The 18905-nt window shown below is 43.0% G+C and overlaps 3 protein-coding genes and 1 long non-coding RNA gene across 4 annotated transcripts; 2 read left to right on the plus strand and 2 right to left on the minus strand.

Annotated features, from left to right (window-relative positions):
- Nucleotides 1-279: 279 nt before the first annotated feature.
- peak3 (PEAK family member 3) lies at nucleotides 280-4692 on the plus strand. The gene is made up of 4 exons (XM_028588081.1): nucleotides 280-574; nucleotides 807-949; nucleotides 2391-2959; nucleotides 3310-4692. The coding sequence occupies exons 1-4, from the start codon at nucleotides 510-512 to the stop codon at nucleotides 4426-4428; spliced, it is 1896 nt and encodes a 631-aa protein (XP_028443882.1). The 5' UTR covers nucleotides 280-509; the 3' UTR covers nucleotides 4429-4692.
- A 442-nt stretch (nucleotides 4693-5134) lies between these two features.
- On the minus strand, nucleotides 5135-9954 carry oaz1a (ornithine decarboxylase antizyme 1a). The gene is given in 6 exon segments (XM_028588221.1): nucleotides 5135-5749; nucleotides 6018-6103; nucleotides 6541-6716; nucleotides 6838-6924; nucleotides 6926-6983; nucleotides 9755-9954. Coding segments are annotated over 6 exon segments (657 nt in total). The 5' UTR covers nucleotides 9874-9954; the 3' UTR covers nucleotides 5135-5618.
- Nucleotides 9955-11414: 1460 nt separating this feature from the next.
- On the plus strand, nucleotides 11415-13806 carry LOC114561698 (uncharacterized). The gene is made up of 5 exons (XR_003693384.1): nucleotides 11415-11543; nucleotides 11748-11831; nucleotides 11914-12048; nucleotides 12142-12218; nucleotides 12927-13806. It is a non-coding gene; the product is annotated as an uncharacterized LOC114561698 (long non-coding RNA).
- amh (anti-Mullerian hormone) lies at nucleotides 13129-17042 on the minus strand. Its single transcript, XM_028587769.1, has 7 exons — nucleotides 16791-17042; nucleotides 16379-16642; nucleotides 16112-16287; nucleotides 15891-16002; nucleotides 15704-15803; nucleotides 15179-15612; nucleotides 13129-14355 (listed from the first exon to the last, which is right to left on the minus strand). The coding sequence occupies exons 1-7, from the start codon at nucleotides 16909-16911 to the stop codon at nucleotides 13949-13951; spliced, it is 1614 nt and encodes a 537-aa protein (XP_028443570.1). The 5' UTR covers nucleotides 16912-17042; the 3' UTR covers nucleotides 13129-13948.
- Between the last annotated feature and the right edge of the window lie 1863 nt (nucleotides 17043-18905).

An 18905-nucleotide genomic window follows, 5' to 3' on the forward strand; every position in this document is an offset into this window, starting at 1 on the left:
GCAAACACTCCTACAAGCAAGCACCGAGCCCTGAAGAGGGCATTGCATGTGTAAAGGCTCAAACTGCATCATCCAAAAGAGAGAAGCTCATGCTGAGGCTGCATGACGAATGTAGATCAACTGAGAAAGAAAGAGACGAGAGTGCAAAGTAAAGGGGCTTTGCAATAACTGCTCTTCCCTGTTCTGTCAACTTGTGGTTAGCTCAGAGAACAGTTTTGCCCTCAGTACAGACAACGCTTTCCGGTACCAACCTCAACCTCAGACTGAAAACGATTAGTACGAAAGATAACAAGAGTATTTAAAACATGCAACTACACAGACGAGTGAAAAAGAGAAAGGGGAGTTGCTGAGATAAACGGGAAGTATTTCAGAGAGGCGCTGAGTTAGCCACCTGTGAGCTCCACACACACACACACACACACACACACACACATACACCCACACTGTGTGACAGCAGTGAACTGTCAGAGAGGTGGCGGAGCTAGGTGTTGTAACTTTAGACATTCTTGATGGCGTCTGGTCCTGGCAGCAGAGCTGAGGAACAGCCACCAGCGCTGCCGGTCAAACAGCACAGGTAAGACCACCAAACTGTCTCTTACAGATCTTATTAGAAGTTTATGAATATTTTACACACTCTCTTATTGGGTTTTCAGTCTGCCTAATTTGAAAAAAATCCTACTTTATTGGGATAAAAGTAGATTGCACAGAGAATTCATGTAAATGTATTTCATTTGGTACTGTGACGTATGATGCTGTGCATGCACTTAGATGTTTTTTTTTGTTATCCTGCCCATCTTCTCACACAGAAGCCATTCCTCCAGATGCTCCAGCGTGGGGTCGGACTGTGTTACGTTCAGCCCTGTTGGACTCCAAAATTACACATATAGCGACGTCTTCCCTGAACCCACTGATTGTAACGCAGCCCAGTGCCCCATACACCAGCGCTACGGTAGGTTTGCAGAATGATGAAGTGAGTACAGGTGAGGGAAAGTACTCGCATGTTGTAAATGTCAAACAAATCCGGTCAAAGGTCACGTTCCTCAATTCTGGAAACATGACTGACGTGTACAGCTCAGTGTGATGGGAAGAGACACAAGTTACTATAATGTGTGATTCAGTCCTCTCAGTTCGTCTTTTATTGTGAGAACTGAAAGAGAGGAAGTAGCAATCTGTAACTCTTACTTTCAATAACATGTAATGTTCTGAAACACTGACTTGCAGACTATTCATCTAAACCAGGGGTGTCAAACTCAACCTCACTAAGGGCCACACAGGGAAATGAGAATCGCATCATGGGCCCGATATCTTTGACAACATTCCACTTTTGCTAGTTTAACGGTGGCAAAAAGGGTCCGTGCGCCAGGTGCATGTTTCTAAGGGGTTGTACTTAGTGTCTTCATTAATTCACAGGTGTGTTTTGGACATAACATGCAATAAACCAATCAGAGTGTCATCTCCCATTCCCTTTAAGAGCCAGGCGCGTTTGGACCTTGCTATTATGATGGAGGATTTACTAAGCAGGAAGGAGAGATTTTTCAGGAGAAGAAACTGATCTGCTCATATATTGCACGAGCACTATGCCACCAAAACTATTTCACATTGCAATGTTTTTATTTTTAATCTTTTGCATGTGCGTGTGCTGCTGCGCGTCCCTGTGTGTGTAACAAGCATAGTGTGCGCGCGCTGTTCACGAGCCTAAAATATTTGCGCTGTTAAAATAACAATGAAATGCTGCGTTATTGACTTTAGACCATGTTTTTGTTGGTCAATGGCGCAATCACTCTCCGCTGCCTCAAGATAGCAATACGCCAAGAATGCACCTAAACACACCTTCCTGTAAGACCAGCACGCCCATGGGCGCACAGATGGGCGCAGGTGCATTTGCTATTTAAACGACGCGGGCGCTGGACGGGAAACTGACAACTGCGTCGGTCTTAAACTAGCCAAGACACTTGGGTCAACCTTTGCACTGCGCAAAAAAGTTCCTTAGCCATCATAGGGTTTAGCAAATCATTTTTTCATAACAATCTGTTTCACAGGCCTGAATATGCAAACTCACTGGTTGTGTGGGAATTTCTGAGTCAGCACATGTGCCAAATTCTGTTTTGAGTGTCACATAATTACAGTTTGAGTTTCTCCGTCTTTTTGATTTGGCGCGTATATAGACGGGCCAAAATCTATTGTGAACCTAAATTGATTGCGGGCCGGTTTAACATTTGTGAGGGGCCGGATTTAGCCCGCGAGCCTTGAGTTTGACACATGTGATCTAGACAAAGTGCTTTCTGTAGTGAAACTCAGCTGTGGATGCAGACTCCCAAAACTGTCACATGTTCATTGCTCTTGCTCGCTGTTTTAAGTCTGACCTAAATGTCTCTCGCTGTGTTGCTCAGATCCCTCCCGACACCTGGCGAGATTTTTCTCCGATGGCACCCCGCCGCCTGTTCCAAAGAAAAGGTTAGCTCGCACCCTCTCCCTCCCTGGCACCAATGGGCCTCAACTCTCTCCTCCGTCTCCCCTGTCTCCCCTGTCTCCGCTGCAAAGACACCCTCAAAACTTTGACAACCCGCTGTACATGCTGGCACCCATACCCGACGCCCATGTCCTTGAAGAGGCGGAGGAGTTTAAACCAGCCAGAGGGAGTCCCGTCCCCTTACCGTCCTTCTCCCAGCTGGCCTTTGACACCCCAGACGAACATCTGCCCTTCCTCTTCAGCGGACTGGACGACCAGCGGCTTGTTTCTCAGGGGATTCAGCATCGACACCTACTCTTTCTGAGAAGCATGGCGCAGAGCGTGGAGGCTGGGATCCTGCTCCAGAGAGAGGCCACAGAGAGGGACATCGCCTCGTACCGGCCTCAGGATTTCCTGCTGTGTGAGGGCAGCGAGCCAAAGCAGATCGGAGACACGGTTTACCACAGTCTGCACAGCCCCAAGCTCCCGGGGAGGATGCTTGGTTTAAGGGTAATGCTACAGCTCTTTCATTCACTCCACATAGTTCTGTGTGATCATGCATGATGTCGGAATCTTCTGTTGTTGTATGCTATATTCACTTGGGGTCTAATTGAAATGGTGTGCAAAACAAAGTGGTAATGCACAATGCACACAGCAGCCAGTAATGCAAACTTGATCTTTATGGAGACTGGCAATTGTCACACTGACTTGCGGTAGCATAAACACTTCCTCTAAACTGCCATCAGGTGTCACAACTGCAACCGGATTTTTTTTTTTTTTTTCAACATTCTGCAGCTCAAGTGTTTCTTGATTCTGACTATAGTTGCATGCTTGGGTCTGTTTTCTGTCTTTCTGTGCAGGTACACAAACAGACTGATGAAGCTTCTTCAGCTCCCACCAAACACCAGCCGTTGCATGTCAATGTGCAAGATGTTATTGCTCATTTCCGGGCAAGCAACAACCCGAGGAATGATTCCAGCACATTTAAAACTCAAGATCCGTCTCATCCTTTTGGGCCGGACTGCACTGCTGCTAAACCACCAGGTGAAGGCAGCACTGAGCACGCCACAGCTCACGTGAACGTTAATCTGCCCTCAGTTCAGTCTTTCCTCCAGAAAGGACTTTTAGCGAGTGTTGAGAGAGACCTGCCACACGCCACTCTAGAGGACTTTGTTCAGGATGACAGCTCGCTCCAGAGCACAGACTGTTTGGATTATGACAGACAGGTATGTGCTCTGTTGCTGCAGATATTAATGGGCGCACAACATCTGTACATCAGTGCCACTGCAGCTGACCTCAGACCTCGGGGGATCTTTTTAGTGTGGCCCAACAGGGAGAATGAAGAGGGAGACAAGAAGCTAGAACAGGATGCTTGTGGAATAAAGAGAGGTTTCAAAACCAGCAGACGGGAAGAAGAAATGAAGTGGGGAAAGACAGAGAAAAAAGGAAAGATCCAGATGTTATGGAGGACACACGGCTCCCCTCGTGTGGTGTTAACCCCGCTATCATCTGCTCGGTCTGATCCTCACCTCCTCACCGACGTCAAATCCCAGATTGGAGCCCTAATTCAATACTGCCTCCACTCGCAAGAGAGCCTGACACCTCTGGACTCAGATCCAACCACGTCCAAGTCCTCATACCGAAGGGGGCTTCTTCATCTGGCCTCTCTGCTCCAGAGTGAGAGCAGTGGGCCACAGATGGCGGACACGGTGGCCACGCTTCAGGCGCTTCTCTGGGGGCCACGCGTCTCCCTCTTCAAACACAGAGGCTCAATGGCCGCCGCTGTACACAACTGGCTGACAATCAAGCGAGCCCTGCTGGTGATGAAGTTGGCAGAGAGAGGGCTGATCCAGGATCAGTCCGCTCTGGATTGGGAGGACTGTATGTGCCTGCAATACCTGTCGTTTACAGACCCCGAGACAGTTATGAGCGTGACCAGTCAGCTGTGGCTCACTCTGAATATGGACAGTCCATCTTGAAACGAAAGGACTCATTGGTAGTTGTAGTTGGTCACTGTCAGTCTGTATTGTGTACAACGGTCAAATATACACTAAGAATGTGGGTTTCATTGGGCTAAAAGGCATTTTCCATCCTTACATTCATATACTGCTCTTCATCATGTAAAATCTAATAAAATGTTGCACTTTGAACACGTGTTGCTGTAATATTAATCCTTAAGGGCCCTATACATGTATTTTCTCAATCAGCTTCTTACTATAAGTGATAAATGAACAAACTGTACAAAAGTGCTTTAAATAAACTTGAAAATAATCAAGATTTCTGTATTTTCGTGTTTTCTCAAAATAATTGTGCTTAAGTTGTCTCACCGATGATTTTTCTTAATAAATCATGAAGATGACTACTAAAGGTTAGTATGTAGTCTCAGTATGCGTTTAAAGCCCTATTCCCACAGGACTAGTATCACCTGGGGACCTTTAGGAATTTGAAAATAACTGGAGGTCGCCTGTGATCTTAATCCCAAGACAAATTTGCCATGTTCAAGAGAGCCACAGTGACGCTATGTGACAGCAGACTTCGTTAAGTGTGGCCATCTGTACCCGGTGTGAACCCTCTTTCCTTTAGACGTGGTCAGACAACACATGGTATGGCCTAGTTTCTTCTAAGCATAGCGAGACCTCAATTCTTACAAGCTGCATGGCTTCAACAAGACCACAGACACCACTGTCTTGGGTGAGCACTTTTATTTAGTAGTTACAACATGCAGATTTCTATCAAGTGAATCAAAGCAACAAATCAAAATCATGCACAAATTAAAAAACAAAACAAAAAAAATCAATTTAAACAGGAGAAACAACTAATACTCACTGAAACATATCTACTTTCACGAGTAAGATGGATTTAAATTGATCTTAAATATTACACTGTGGAGATGATCATCAGGGTATTCAGGGAGAGATAATAGGAGGTCAGCACACTACACATCATGGAAAGTAATAGTGATGAGGACACAATGCCTGGATATTACGTGGGCGCTTGCTTTACATTCCTGGTATATTAACATCTTACCCTAGTGCAATATCAATGAAACACAGCACGTGGCAGGTAAAGGTAAAACAAACAAAAAGGAAAGCCCAACCATGCTGAACTAAAGATGTGTGGGTATGGACTGAAATGAGAGCAACAGACGGTTGTAACTGCTCAGCGTCATTTAATCGTCATCAGAGGAGTCTCGCTCGATGCTGTAAACCATGAAGAAAGCGTCAGGGCGGGGGGGGACGAGGGGATGACCCGGTCTCACAATCTCAAAGCCCAGGAAACTGAATGTACGCAGCAGGGTTGCTGAGGAGAGACAAAGTGTAAACGGATGTACATTTCTATGACTGGATATCTGGGAGGACTTGCTGGAGCGCCTGATCCTGTCCAATTCCCAAGAAAAACGACAATATTTTCTAAACATGCATTTTTTTTGGATGTGTATTACTGTCCATTTCAATTATGCTTAACTATTAACTCAACTATTAAAGTAGTTCAGATTTAAATTGATGGTGCTATGTCAGAGTTTGTGTATTAATGTGTTTAACAGATTTAAAAATCAAAAATGGCTCACCTCTATCGTCACGGCTCTTATGAAAACAGATAAACACGTGATCAACTTGCAGCTGCTCTTCTGCAAATTCCAGCAGAAGGGCAAAACTGTGAAGAAGCAAAGCAAACAAAAAGTGTCAATGTATTAAAGGAGGGATGCTAATGAATTTCAGAGGAAAATAAGTGTTCGTGCTGGTCCAAGCACATTTCTATAAACTGCATCAGATCATAAAAGCAGATCTTAACACCATTACCCGAAGGGTTGAGACCTAGAACTGGACTTGAGTCACTTATTTGTTCAATCGGGCATTTTCTTTTACAAATTGTAAGTGAGTTTTACATTGACATACAAGTTTTATTTTGATAAGCTCATCTGCTGTACAAATTATAATAAGAAAGCAAGGGTCTGTTTTTACTTTGGCATTTGACAATGTCTGAATTAATTTGTATGTGAAATTAAATCAATATTTTACCTTTCGTTTTCTTTCAACCATGACAATAATCAAATTTGATCTTTCTTTTAGTGAAAAGTTTTGCCTGCTGACCTGTCTTTGCTGCCCTCGGGCAAAGCTCCAGGAGGGATTTCAACATAAAGGTTCCCTCCTTTCAGCGCCGCCCTCCACACACAGTGCTTGCCCTCAGAGCGCCGGGGCTCAAAGAGCAAGAAGCGCACTCTCCCGTTGGCAGGGGGGGGCTCCTCGAGAACCAGCAACTGTGTATCCTAGAGGACAGACAGACAGTCATTTTAGAGGACATCAAGAATACATTTACAACTGCAGAATGCAGAAGTCAAATTGCTATTAAAAATAAATAGATCACATTTTAAAAGTGGTATAACTCACAGAATAGAATAGCTTAGCTGAAAGATTGCGATCCCGCTGGTCATTCCCTCGCCCACCTGGGATCTTCAGGGGTGGGTGAGGGGCATCAGGAGCACCACAGAGGCCCCGGACACTGGTTACTGCAACAGCGGGAGCACCTCCTAGGACTGGAGAGCGAAACGAACACACACACAGAAGGAGCCATTATAAGTGGAGTATTCACTGGAGGTTCTGCTACCAAACACAAACCAAACGCCCAATATAAACAGAGGCGCGCGCGCACACACACACACACACACACTAAAGTTGAGCAAGTCTTAAAAATCTAAACAGGGCTGGTGGGCACAGTTTAATCTGTAACTGTCCCCATTTTAGGCACAGATGGTTATGGGGAGTTGACTTGTGCACATTAAATTAACAGACAGGAAGCAGGAGCCGTTTAGGTTACACTACCACATCGCTGATGACCCATTAACATTTACTAAGTCAACTTTGAGTCAAATATTCACTACAACCCCTCAAGGCAAATTCTGTTTTCATCTCACAAAGTCACAATCCTCATGATTGCACAATGTAGAAAAATCCATTGTTCCTGTTAGCAGAGTGACATCCAACTTCCTAAAACAGATTTGGGTGCCTTGGTGGGGTAACTAAGCTTGTCACATGATTCTTAGGAGGAAGGCTGCCAGAGTACCAGGCTCTGTTTGTCTAACCATTAGCCTAATTTAGTCCTGCTGCACTAGCCACGTTGCTCCAGTTTACAACGGACCAACATCAGTTTAGTGAGTGAGATCAGCCATTTTAATTCAGAGGCCAGTCAAAGTGCTCTATAGAATTAGCTTGGCTTACAAGCGCAGATGTGTGTGTGTGTGTGTGTGTGTGTGTGTGTGTGTGTGTGTGTGTGTGTGTGTGTGTGTGTGTGTGTGTGTCTGCATACATTAACAGTGTTGTGAGTGAGCCTGTTCTCAGAGCTCATATCGGGAACACAACCCATTACCGGCAGCAGCGCTGCCACAGTGACACCAACGCTCCGAGACACTCACAGATGCCCTCTTACGCAAATGCCACTGCCGTGCTGTATGTGGAGCCGATGTGTGAAAACCAAAAAAAAAAAACATTGTCACCTCCATAACTCGGGCTAACCAAGTCAATGTGCAATAGCCTGATTTTGCAAAGCATTGGAGATTGCAAACTAACACAAGTTGTCCCTAAATCCCATTATTGGATTATGTAGAAACAGCCAATAACCATCATTACATAAAAACTTGGAATGCGTCCTCTCCCTGCATTAGAAATAAAGCACATAAAAGACTTTCAATCAACATCTCCATTCACTTAACAGCATTATTTGAAATCCCACACACACACACACACACACACACACACACACACACACACACACACACACGGTTGTCTTGGCAGACAGCTGCTCTGGTCACATGAGTGATGACTCTCTCAAACTCCTGCTTGCATAAGAGCACCTTTGTCATGTATGGAATCACGTAACAGACCACTCATCTCTAGGGGGATACCATAATGTATTTAGGGAAAAGTGCTCTTGCTTTAGATGGACAATGTGTTGCTATGGTAGCCTCACCTCAAAGTAGACCACAGGGTCAGTAGCTGTAAAAGATATTGAGTTTAAAAGGGCACCCACTGGTGTCTAAAAAAGCTATGGCTTAAGGAGAGAAAGCATTTAATTCTCTTAACATATTCTACACAAACTCCAACAATCATCAGAGTTGGAAACAACAGCATCTATGCTTTTGTTGCCATAAATGCCAAAAATCTCCTGGGAATACAGAGACTTAAAATATTTATATATTTAACAAGGAATATCTCCTGTGTACAATATGTCACCACTGGACTCAAAATTACCCATACCACCCCCCTTCGCAGTGCAGTGGAAATTTCCTACGAGTCCTTCATTCCACTATAGAGCTCGATCTTGTCCGGACAAGAATTATGTAAAACCACCCCCAAGCTAATCGCTCACAAGTTGTTTAAAATCATGACCCACATTTCCAGGAGTCAAACCCACAAATGTCCAGTCAATTACTAGCTACATTCATTTGGAAGTGAAACAGCAAACAAGCCGTCTCCGGAGTCCATTGGCTGGCAACCCCCCACAATGGTTAATATAATACTACGTTAGATAGATAACACGTAGCAAAGGTTACTTTAGCTAAATGTTGAATATCCATCTCGACTGACTGCCCCGCTGTAAACAAAACTGGTTCTTCTAGCTAGCTAATCATTTTCGTCGTTACAAAATGTCAAAGCTCGATAGCACCTGAGCTCGAGGGCGAAATGGAAAAAAACAAGCCGTGAAGCCACAAATGATAAATCCAGCCATCATTTTTAACTACGTTGGTTAGCAACAAGCTAACTTTACATATCCGCATAAGAAAATGTTTAGAGCACCCTACATTTTTTCAAAGACTAGCGCTAAATACATTGTGAAATACAATCAAAATATTGTGTTATCACTGAAACGCCAAAAATATAGAAACATCCGTGATGTAGCTAACGTAGCTAGCTGTAAGTGCTAACTTAGCCCTCAGCTAGCGAACGCTACTGCTACGGTTAGCTAAGCTAGCTAGCTAAACCAACACGTAGGTTGATTATGACATAACATTGGTATTCATCTTTTTGATGAATACCAATGTTAAGTAAATGTCATGATACGGTTATGTAATTTACGGTGAATTTTTAAGACGTTATATGAAAATGTATCAAACCAAACGCGACTGACAATGTATTTTGGAGACGTCAATTGGAATAAATAGTGCTGATTTGTAAACAAGAAACACGGTGAATAGTGCTAGCTAGCTAGCCACTCCTGTAAATATACCGTATATCTTAGCTAGGCCGCGGTGTTTAAATTTAGCTTAGCTTGTTAGCTAGCTTATAACAATTCACAACTACAACAACATACCTTTCACTTTCAGGTTTATTACTGGATTGCTCAATAACAGGCATCTCGGATAAGTTTCTCTCTTTTTCTCTAACAAAACAATGACTATTCAAAATCGTCTGTAGGTTAGATTTAACCATCCGGCCAGCGTCCGCACCAGCTGCTGGCTCTATCCTCTCCCCTTCGCTAATGATGGGCTCGGAGCTGCTGGCAGCAGGCTGCAGTATTTGTGAGGGGAGTGTCCTGTCCACCATGACGTATAACTGTGAAAATATGACGCACTTAATGAGCCCCATTACTAAAATTTTAATCAGAATCAGAAAGGGCTTTATTGCCAAGTACGTTTTTTGCACATACAAGGAATTTGTCATGGTGTTGTTGGTGCATGTCACACATTCTCAAATATAAGAAGGATACAAAGAATATAAACAATATAAGTATAAACACAGTATTAATAACGATAAAATAAATGTAAATAAATAATAAAATAAGTAGATAATAAGTTAAACAATGGTAAAAAGGAACTCTACAGCAGAGTAGGTACAGTGGCATGAGGAGCCAGAGGTGGAGTGTGGAGAGAGTCAGGGTGGGTTCCGGGCCTAAATTTAAAGGTGCTATATAGGACATTCAGAACATTAATACAGGAGCAAATACATATTTTCTATGTAAACACACAGTAGAGTAATGGTGTCCTGAGCAGGGAATGAAGTCACACTCTGTGTGCGTTGTAATACGAGCTTGTGTTTTGCTAGTCAGCCAGCTGCATGTGCATTAGTGCATGTGTTAACCTCCCATTGTGTTCATGTCCCACTGGCTCACTGCTGCTCTGCACTGCGCACTACCCGGGCCAAGCATGCGCAGGAAAGCGGTGCACATACGGCGGCGCTGATAACGCAGTCCCGACCTACGGTGGCTGGGTGGCGTTGAAACAGAAACATAACGCATATCCCCATTTGCAATGCAATGCACATATACCCTCCAGAGCTAACCTATTTATTCTTTTCTCAGACACTGAGTCAGAGTCACCCTCATGTTTACTTGTGACATCAGAGGAGAGAGTTGTAGGCCTATGTGACCGACCCTGGACGTCGTATATAGCACCTTTAAAGTTATTGGACCCTTGAGTTACTATCTGTCTCTGAACATTTAATTTATTGAGCCTGGGCTACTCTACCTTACTGGAGGTGGAGCCAATTTGAGCTATTTCACATACTGTTGGGTAGTTTAATCTTTAAATTATATATTTTATAAGCTCATCATGTATTTTTACTTTTTTAAACGTAAAATCTTAATTTGTAAACTGGTAACTCTAGCTCTTAAATAGCTAATAAAGTACAGCATTTCCTTCTGAAATGCAATGTATTAAAAGTACTACCTCAGAACCTCTAATTTGTACCTAAGTACAGTACATGGGTAAATGTACTTCCACTTCTCACTTTCTACTAGTACTAAACCCCCTGGTAAGATGTAAACAACTAAAAGAGTAGCCCCATTTTGTTCTTTCCCAACAGGGCTAGATTAATAGCTTCATTATTTCATCCCATCTGGCATCTATTTTTCTTATCAGTGAAATATAAGCCAATGCTGGTCCCATTTGTCCACCAATAGCATTACTGCTGGTAAGTATGAACAGACTCACTACACGCTATGAATGTCATTTTCCTTTTTTCAACAACTCTCATCTGTTCCTGTCAATCGAAAGGAGCATAGTGCACGGTGTGTTTAACACCGTCTCTGGTGCCTGCGGAACAGAAATCACCATTAACACAACCACGTTAACCTTCACTTAAGTGGTGAAATACAACTGAAGGTAAGTTTCTTTTTCCTGTTCAGAGGTTCACATAAAACTAAACTCTTTAAATGTATATTTGTCTTTTTCAACTAGCTGCAGGTGACTATTTTAAGCTGTCCTATGTTGGTACATGATACACAGGGCACATAGTGCACTGGCACATATACTTTGTTAAAAACATTCATGCTTGACAAAAACTGAATTTCTCATCTTAACTTACAGCCTTATTTTGGATCCAGCTTTAAATTTAAACCGCAACCTACAGGACTTAAGGAGCCAGAGTTGGAACATCTGAAAACATCATAAGTAAGACATACAACCGTCCTAAACAACCAGCCAAGTGAATTCTATGGCAACTAGCGTCTGACTGGTTTGTATTTGTCCATAGTGTCTTATGACCGTATTCTGTCCATTGAAAATTTGAGTGATGTTCCAAATCCATGGAAAGGATTCACTATGAACCGCTGCTTAGTGCTGGCACTGGTTGTACTGCTTGTGAGCTCAGCGGTCAGTGAACTGCACGGTGAGTTCTGTAATTATGTCACATTCTATTATTTTTAATACCAAACACATTGGCTGTTGGCTTCTGTGTTATCCTAAACTCTTTGTTTTCTAGATGCAATGGATTCCTTTGTTGAGGAGACAGGTATAAGGTCTTTCTTAAGAAGTCTACAGGATGGTTCAATACTACAGGTATTGTCTATCTCTAATGCAGGTAGCCTAAGCCTATTGGTTTCTATGCTGAGCCATTAAAAGGGTTAGGCTGATTTTGGCTAGAGTTCTACCGTTATTCACACTCACTCAGTGATACAAATCAATGGAGGCCTTTGTTTAAGTGTCTATGTGCAGTTTGAAGATATGTTATACTGAATGGTGAGATCATGTGATTTTAGCTCATTTGCAGAATGTGAATGGGATCAGTAGTCACCAGCCAGCACATATGCTAATACAGTATTGTGTTGCCAAACCTTGCTTTAAATAATCCACCTACCTTCATGGGCTTGGCAAACTATAGGTTTGGTTATTATTGTGACTAATGCTAGGCTAGTTAGTTCAATGCATTAGCAATGCACACACAGTATTGGTAAAGGTATATTTCCCAACATTTGTGCAGAGCTAGTACTTGATCCTATGGACTTGGGGAAAAATAAAAGCGTTATGATTAACGGGGACCAGAGCTAGACAGGGGCACTGAAAGATACCAGGGGAGTTTACAGATATTTATTGTCTCAGCCAAAGCTGTTGAATGTAAAATGTAATCCTTGAAGTGACTGTATGAGAAACAAGTGCATTTATAAATGTATTTCTTATATTTTCTGTTTTCATGTGGTTGTATCAAATGTGTATTTAAGGCATCTATTTTTGAACCAGACTGTGTTGTTTCCTGCCGTCTGTCTCCAGATTTCCATATGGGACAATTTCATGGGGTGGTGGGAATCCGAAGAACTTGGAGCGATGAGAAGAAGGAAAAAGCCGATTGGCAACAAAGCCATCCTAAAACCCAAACCTAAAGTATGATTTGTATACAAAACATAGATGTTATCAATTGTCATAACAAACGTTTTTTCTGAATAAAGTTTGTATTATAGAGAACGCCATTTCATTTGTTGGGCAGGACATGATTTATTCAGAAATGTTTATGACATTTAATACATATTTTAAATCAAAATCTATCATTATCACTAATATAGAAATGTCACTTACTACCACATTGTAACATAATCTTATATTGTCATCAGCAGTCATCAAGTTATTAACAATTTGGTAGTTTTAGAACAATATATTCTTTTTTTATTGGTGCATAAAACATTACATGAAGCCATAGGACATTTGGACAGTTTTAAAACATACAGACATTAAGACAAGTACTGAACAATGATTTATATTGATCTGGGAGGTTGAGTTGGCTAGTGGTGTGACATGACAATGCTTTCTATGATAACTGAAATCTTAATTAAAGCACAAAAAAGTGGTCTTCTGGATGATAAGAGGTTTGCCCTGAATAAACAATGGCTTTTTATTCAAATTACTTCTTAGATAATAAAAATTAAATATTTACAGAGGGAGATGATAATACTCATATTTAACTTCTTTTGGTTTGAATAAAAATTATTAGTTCTAAGTGTGAGAATAATGCAAATAAGACATTGTCTATATATGTGAAAGTATAGCTTAAAGAGATGTCTGAATTAACATGTGCATTTACTACCAGTGTATTGATACTGTGTGATTGAATAAATGACAATTAAGTAACAATTAAAGGCAAACTGTTGATTTTCAACCAGCTTTGTGTCATTGTAGGGTGGGTAGTATACGCAGATGAACGGTGTTTGGCTTTCCCTTCACGTTGCCAGCACTCGGAGCCCCACGCTCATTTGCCAGCAAAAGTCAAACAGGCCATGGGAAGTGTTAAGAAAACAGCTTTAGCGGCATCCGCACTCTTTTGCCACCATATTTGGTTTAATGGTAATGGAAGTCCCATAATCGGCAAAGTCCACCACCTCCAGGTCTTCGTAGGCCACAGGCACACAGCACGGCGCCCGCTCGTCCACATTCCCACTCCCAATGTGGGAGTTGAGCAGGACGGCGTGGTTGTTGGCACTGGGCAGGGGGAAAGCACAAGAGCCGTGGCAGTTGTTGATGTTGGCAGTGTTTGGACCCGTAACAATCTTTGTAAGAGACACAGTGAGGCTCCTCAGCCCACATATGTTGCCCCCCTCTGGGTTGTTGGGGCCAGCTCTGGTGGCCCGCAGTCCTCTCTGCAACTCATATGCACGGGCCACCGTCTGCAGGGCCTTCAGCAGAAGAAATGCCCGGTACTGGCTCTCTCCTGTTATAGAGGTAAGAGAAGCATCAGTTTAAAAGTGGTAATACAGGATTGTGATACCAAAGAAATCTCAATGTATGTCATATGGTCTCATTCATAATGCAAGTGCTTTAGGACTGTGATAACCAAGGAGGGGCTACTTCTGTGTGTGGAACTAGCTCAACTAATTTGATCAAATAGAAATTTCATTTGATTTTAAGATGTTGTGATTAAGAGTGCATAAAAAGTAGTTGAGTTAGCATCACTAAAGGCAATGGATTTGAAATAGTGATTAGGCTACATTAAAAATAGATAGTTAAAGTAGCTAAAAGTAGTGGATACATTAAAAATAGATAAAGTAGCTAAAAGTAGTGGATACATTAAAAATAGATAGTTAAAGTAGCTTAAAGTAGAGGATAAATTGAAATAGCTAAAAAAACATGGACAATATGAAAGTATTCTCTGAAAGTAATGAATAAAAGGTTGAAATAGTAAGCTAATGTCAAAAGTAATAGATAAATGGCTAAAGTATGGCCTAGTGGATAAACTATTTAAATAGTTAAAGAATAAATAAATGGTTAAAACATTCACTTAGCTGCCACTACAAGTGGTATGAATGCAAACTTAAACCAACCTTAAAATTGAGAGACCAATTGTATGAAAATAAAAAAAAATATTGTGCCATCCACTATTGTAACATTAATAGTTAAATATATAAATCCACTTTAAAATCAGTTCAAATAAACACATTTGGAACATGGCGTGGGGTACTTGAGTTTATCTGGCAGGGCTTGCGTGGGGGGGGGGGTGAATCTGAGAAAAATGACTGCTTTCTTGTACACATCACCTGCTGCCGGTTCCTTCTTTGGAAACGCACTGAGTTCTTTGAGCCTTCCTAGCCTCGGCATGGCTCTGTGACCCACCTCCTCCTCCTCCTCCCGTATGACCTCCATCATCTTTATCACACTCTGCTCCAACCTCTGCCTGAGCTCCTCCAGCAGTGCAGGAGACAAGGCCAATTCTCCACGATGCACCTGAACCGCGGAGCCACGGCTAGTGAAGGAGAAAATGGTTTGGGAGGAGGAGTTGATCAGTCCTGCCAGCAGGGTGTCGCTGGAGGAAGGGCCTAGCGTCAGAGGAGGCAGGGACTGTAAGGAGTCCAGCCGGAGCGGAGGGGACTCGGGCAGCTCCTGAGGCAGGATGTCACCCAGGAACCGCTTCAGCTCGCAGAGGAAGGAGGTCTGTGAAGAGGCCGGGGATGAACCTGAAGTGTGTGTATATCTGGGAAAGAGAGTAAAAAAAATTTTTTATGAGCATCACTCAAACAATAGTCTGCTAACATTTCAATAGGGAACAAGAAAAACACGACAACCTTGTATCGGTTCCTCTTTCCCCAGAGAAAAGCAGAAGTGGAGTCATGCTGATTTTACTTCCGGGTTTTCCACCAATAAGGATGTCTTTTAGGCTTTGGTCTGCAAAGAGAGGAAATGTGAGGAGAGTGCACATGACACAAGAAAGTATACTCCATAACCCTAACCCTTACTCATATCATAGCTTACTCATATCAGGGGTTTTTGTCTCGACAGAAATCCTCCATTTCTGGTGAATGTTGGCTTCTGATGCTGATCCTGTCAGCATGATGTACTGCGTTTCTCCTGAAATGCACACAGACTAGAAAAAAAAAACAAAAACAGGAAAGCAACTGTAATATCTGTGACGACGTCATGTAGCGGATTTATGAACTTCAGGACAGTTTCCTTTGCCGAGGCCTTTTCTTTACCTGTGTGTTGGGATGCAGCCACTGACCATTGAAAGTGACATCCAGGTTTCCTCCGGTCACGGTGAGGGGACTTTCGTACGCCAACAGCAGCACAGGGTTCAGCTTGACCAGAGGAGACCGTGGGAGGTCAAAGGTCAACGTGAGCATTCCTCTCTTATCTTCCTCTGCCAAGAGCACTGATGGAGAGAAGAAGACACGTCGTGAGATAAAAAAAAAACAACAACAACATTCAAACAAAAATGTAATGCAATCAGAGAGCACAGATACCTCCGGTTGGATGCAAAACCTCCAATCCGTTTCTCTGGTTTCTGCTCGTTTCCTTAGCAAGCTGTAATAAGACTGAGTCCGATGAGCTATCAGATCCTAAGCAGATTCCAAACTGAGTCAAAGTGCGGTTCGTGAGTTCACCGTCTCTCCCAACGCCTTCACACAGCGCTGCGAATATGTCATCCACAAAGCATGGTGCGTTGTGAAAGACGTGATGAGAGACTGTGGAGGCTGACGAGGTCTCTGTTGGTGGGAAGGTGTGCTCTGGATTTCAAAAAGAAAAAGAAAAGAAATACTGTACGTTGCACACTGGACAAAAAAAATAAAACAGATTAAAGCTAGGAATAGAAACCAAATGCAAACATTAATAATAATAATAATAATAATAATAATAATAATAAAAAGCAATGACCTGTCAGTGGGGGGTGGTGGGCCGGGATCAGCTGCTGTCCATGGCAGACATGCAGGGCCACACAGAGCCTTGTGCAGCAGAGCATCAACGCTCCACAGTAGAAGACATCCAAAAACAACATACTTCACTGTGTGTACACGTGCCTGTGTGGTCAGACCTTTCTCAGTCGCTTGTTTTGAATGGCTCATGAGGAAGGGCGTTATATTCTCCCACCTTCGCTTCTCACGAACACGCTGCCCAAATAGGAATATCATGTGTCCTTGATGATCACCTTGTAAGTCTCTCTCTCTCTCTCTGTGTGTGTGTGTGTGTGTGTGTGTGTGTGTGTGTGTGTGTGTGTGTGTGTGTGTGTGTGTGTGTGTCATCATGGCAAATGTGGTCCTGGAGACACCTAACGTTATAGCAGCAACTACCACAGAAGCAGATTTAAGTACTTTGCCAGGTGTGTGTGTGTGTGTGTGTGTGTGTGTGTGTGTCTGTCTGTCTGTCTGACAGATTCTTGTAACTGCGATAGCGTCACAACCCGTGCAAGAAACAGTCACAAAACTTTAGAGGTGTGTGGTTGAGATCAAAATGAAAGCCGAGTTCAAAAATTGGCGTGGCCTGAGCAAGGGCGCCAGAAGAAGCGCGCAGAGGGGGGGGTAAGTAAGGAAGGGGCCTTGGCCCCCGCCACATTGTTTGCTGCACAGGAATGGGCTTTTGTAACCTCGTGAAAGCAGGTTAGTCAGGTAACGCAGGAAAAATAAAAGGCAAAATAAAAAGCAGCTCTGTTGGTTGACACATTGAACCTCCCTGTCTGCTGAGTGATGAGGGCGGGGACACACATCAAGGGAGGTTTCAGGATTATAGAGTTCGCTTCTTATAACGTTGTCATGGACCTTTCACGGTCTAAAACTAAAGAGACGACAGGTGTTTCATTCCTCCAAGGATGTATGGCAAATATTTATATTATTAAAGTTAAATGTAGACTAGAGACCACACCCTACTTCCCACCCCCTTACCTTTGGCGGCCTTGCTTGGACCACACCAGATTTCAAACTCAGCATTCACTCACTTCATTTTGATCTCAACTACACACCTGTAATGTTTTGTGCAAGATGCAGTCACGCTAGAACGCTGACAAATTTGCTTCTGTGGTAGTTCCCACTATAACGTTAGGTGTCTCCAGGGCCACATTTGGCCATGTCACACACACACACACACACACACACACACACTACAATCACACTGCAGAGCCACAACTAGGACCTGACATGGGCTTGTTGTCACCTTCAATGAGTGGCAGCAGGTGCCGCCTGCTCCCCAGGGCCCCGGTCTGACCTGCAGGCTATTATCTGCTGCATTACAATGTGACTCCGTAATGTCTACCAACAAAAAGCTTTTCAAACTCACTCCCTCGCCTCTCACTTTCACCTTCTCAACGTGAAAACAATCCCAGTTGCAGCTGGTAACAAAACTTGATAATAAAGACCATCCAGTTAAACGGCTGCTTTCTTGGCGAGAGTTAGATGAGAAGACTGATAAACGGACAGAGTGGTGCCTATCTTGTTATCTAACTCTTGGGGGGGGGGAATCAAATAAGCATATTTCCCAAAATGGCCAACTTTTCCTTTAACAGGAAGCTCACAATGATGGGTCAAGCAGCATTTGGAATGTGATGTTAAAGCTGAATGGAAAAAATAACAGGATGTCGTAATGAATGGGTACAATGTATCTGCTCTCATTCCTGCTAGGAGAAAACAGAGCAAAGTCCTTCTCCCAGAAAGGAACGTAGACATCAGATCTGTTTCCCATCACTACACCCGCAGCTGCAGTCTTGTTTTGCAGACGGTCAAGGTCTCCGAGTTGTTTAGTAGCCGTGTGTCACAGGAGATAAAGCCAAGGCTCATTCTTGTGCATCACAAATCTTCAGTGAATAATGACACAAACCGTTCATTATTCTCTAACGGTTGCAACATGTTACTAACAAAGTGTGGAACATTTCTTGGCAGGTACCACATCCTCCTGATGCTCTTGCAGACAGCAGTGTGATGTTACAGAGGCTTGCAAAAATATTCATACCCCTTGAACCTCTCCACGTTTTGTCACGTTAAAACAACAAACGTAAAAAAAGTG

This window comes from Perca flavescens, chromosome 9, assembly GCF_004354835.1.
Source record: "Perca flavescens isolate YP-PL-M2 chromosome 9, PFLA_1.0, whole genome shotgun sequence".
NCBI classification, from domain to species: Eukaryota; Metazoa; Chordata; class Actinopteri; order Perciformes; family Percidae; genus Perca; species Perca flavescens.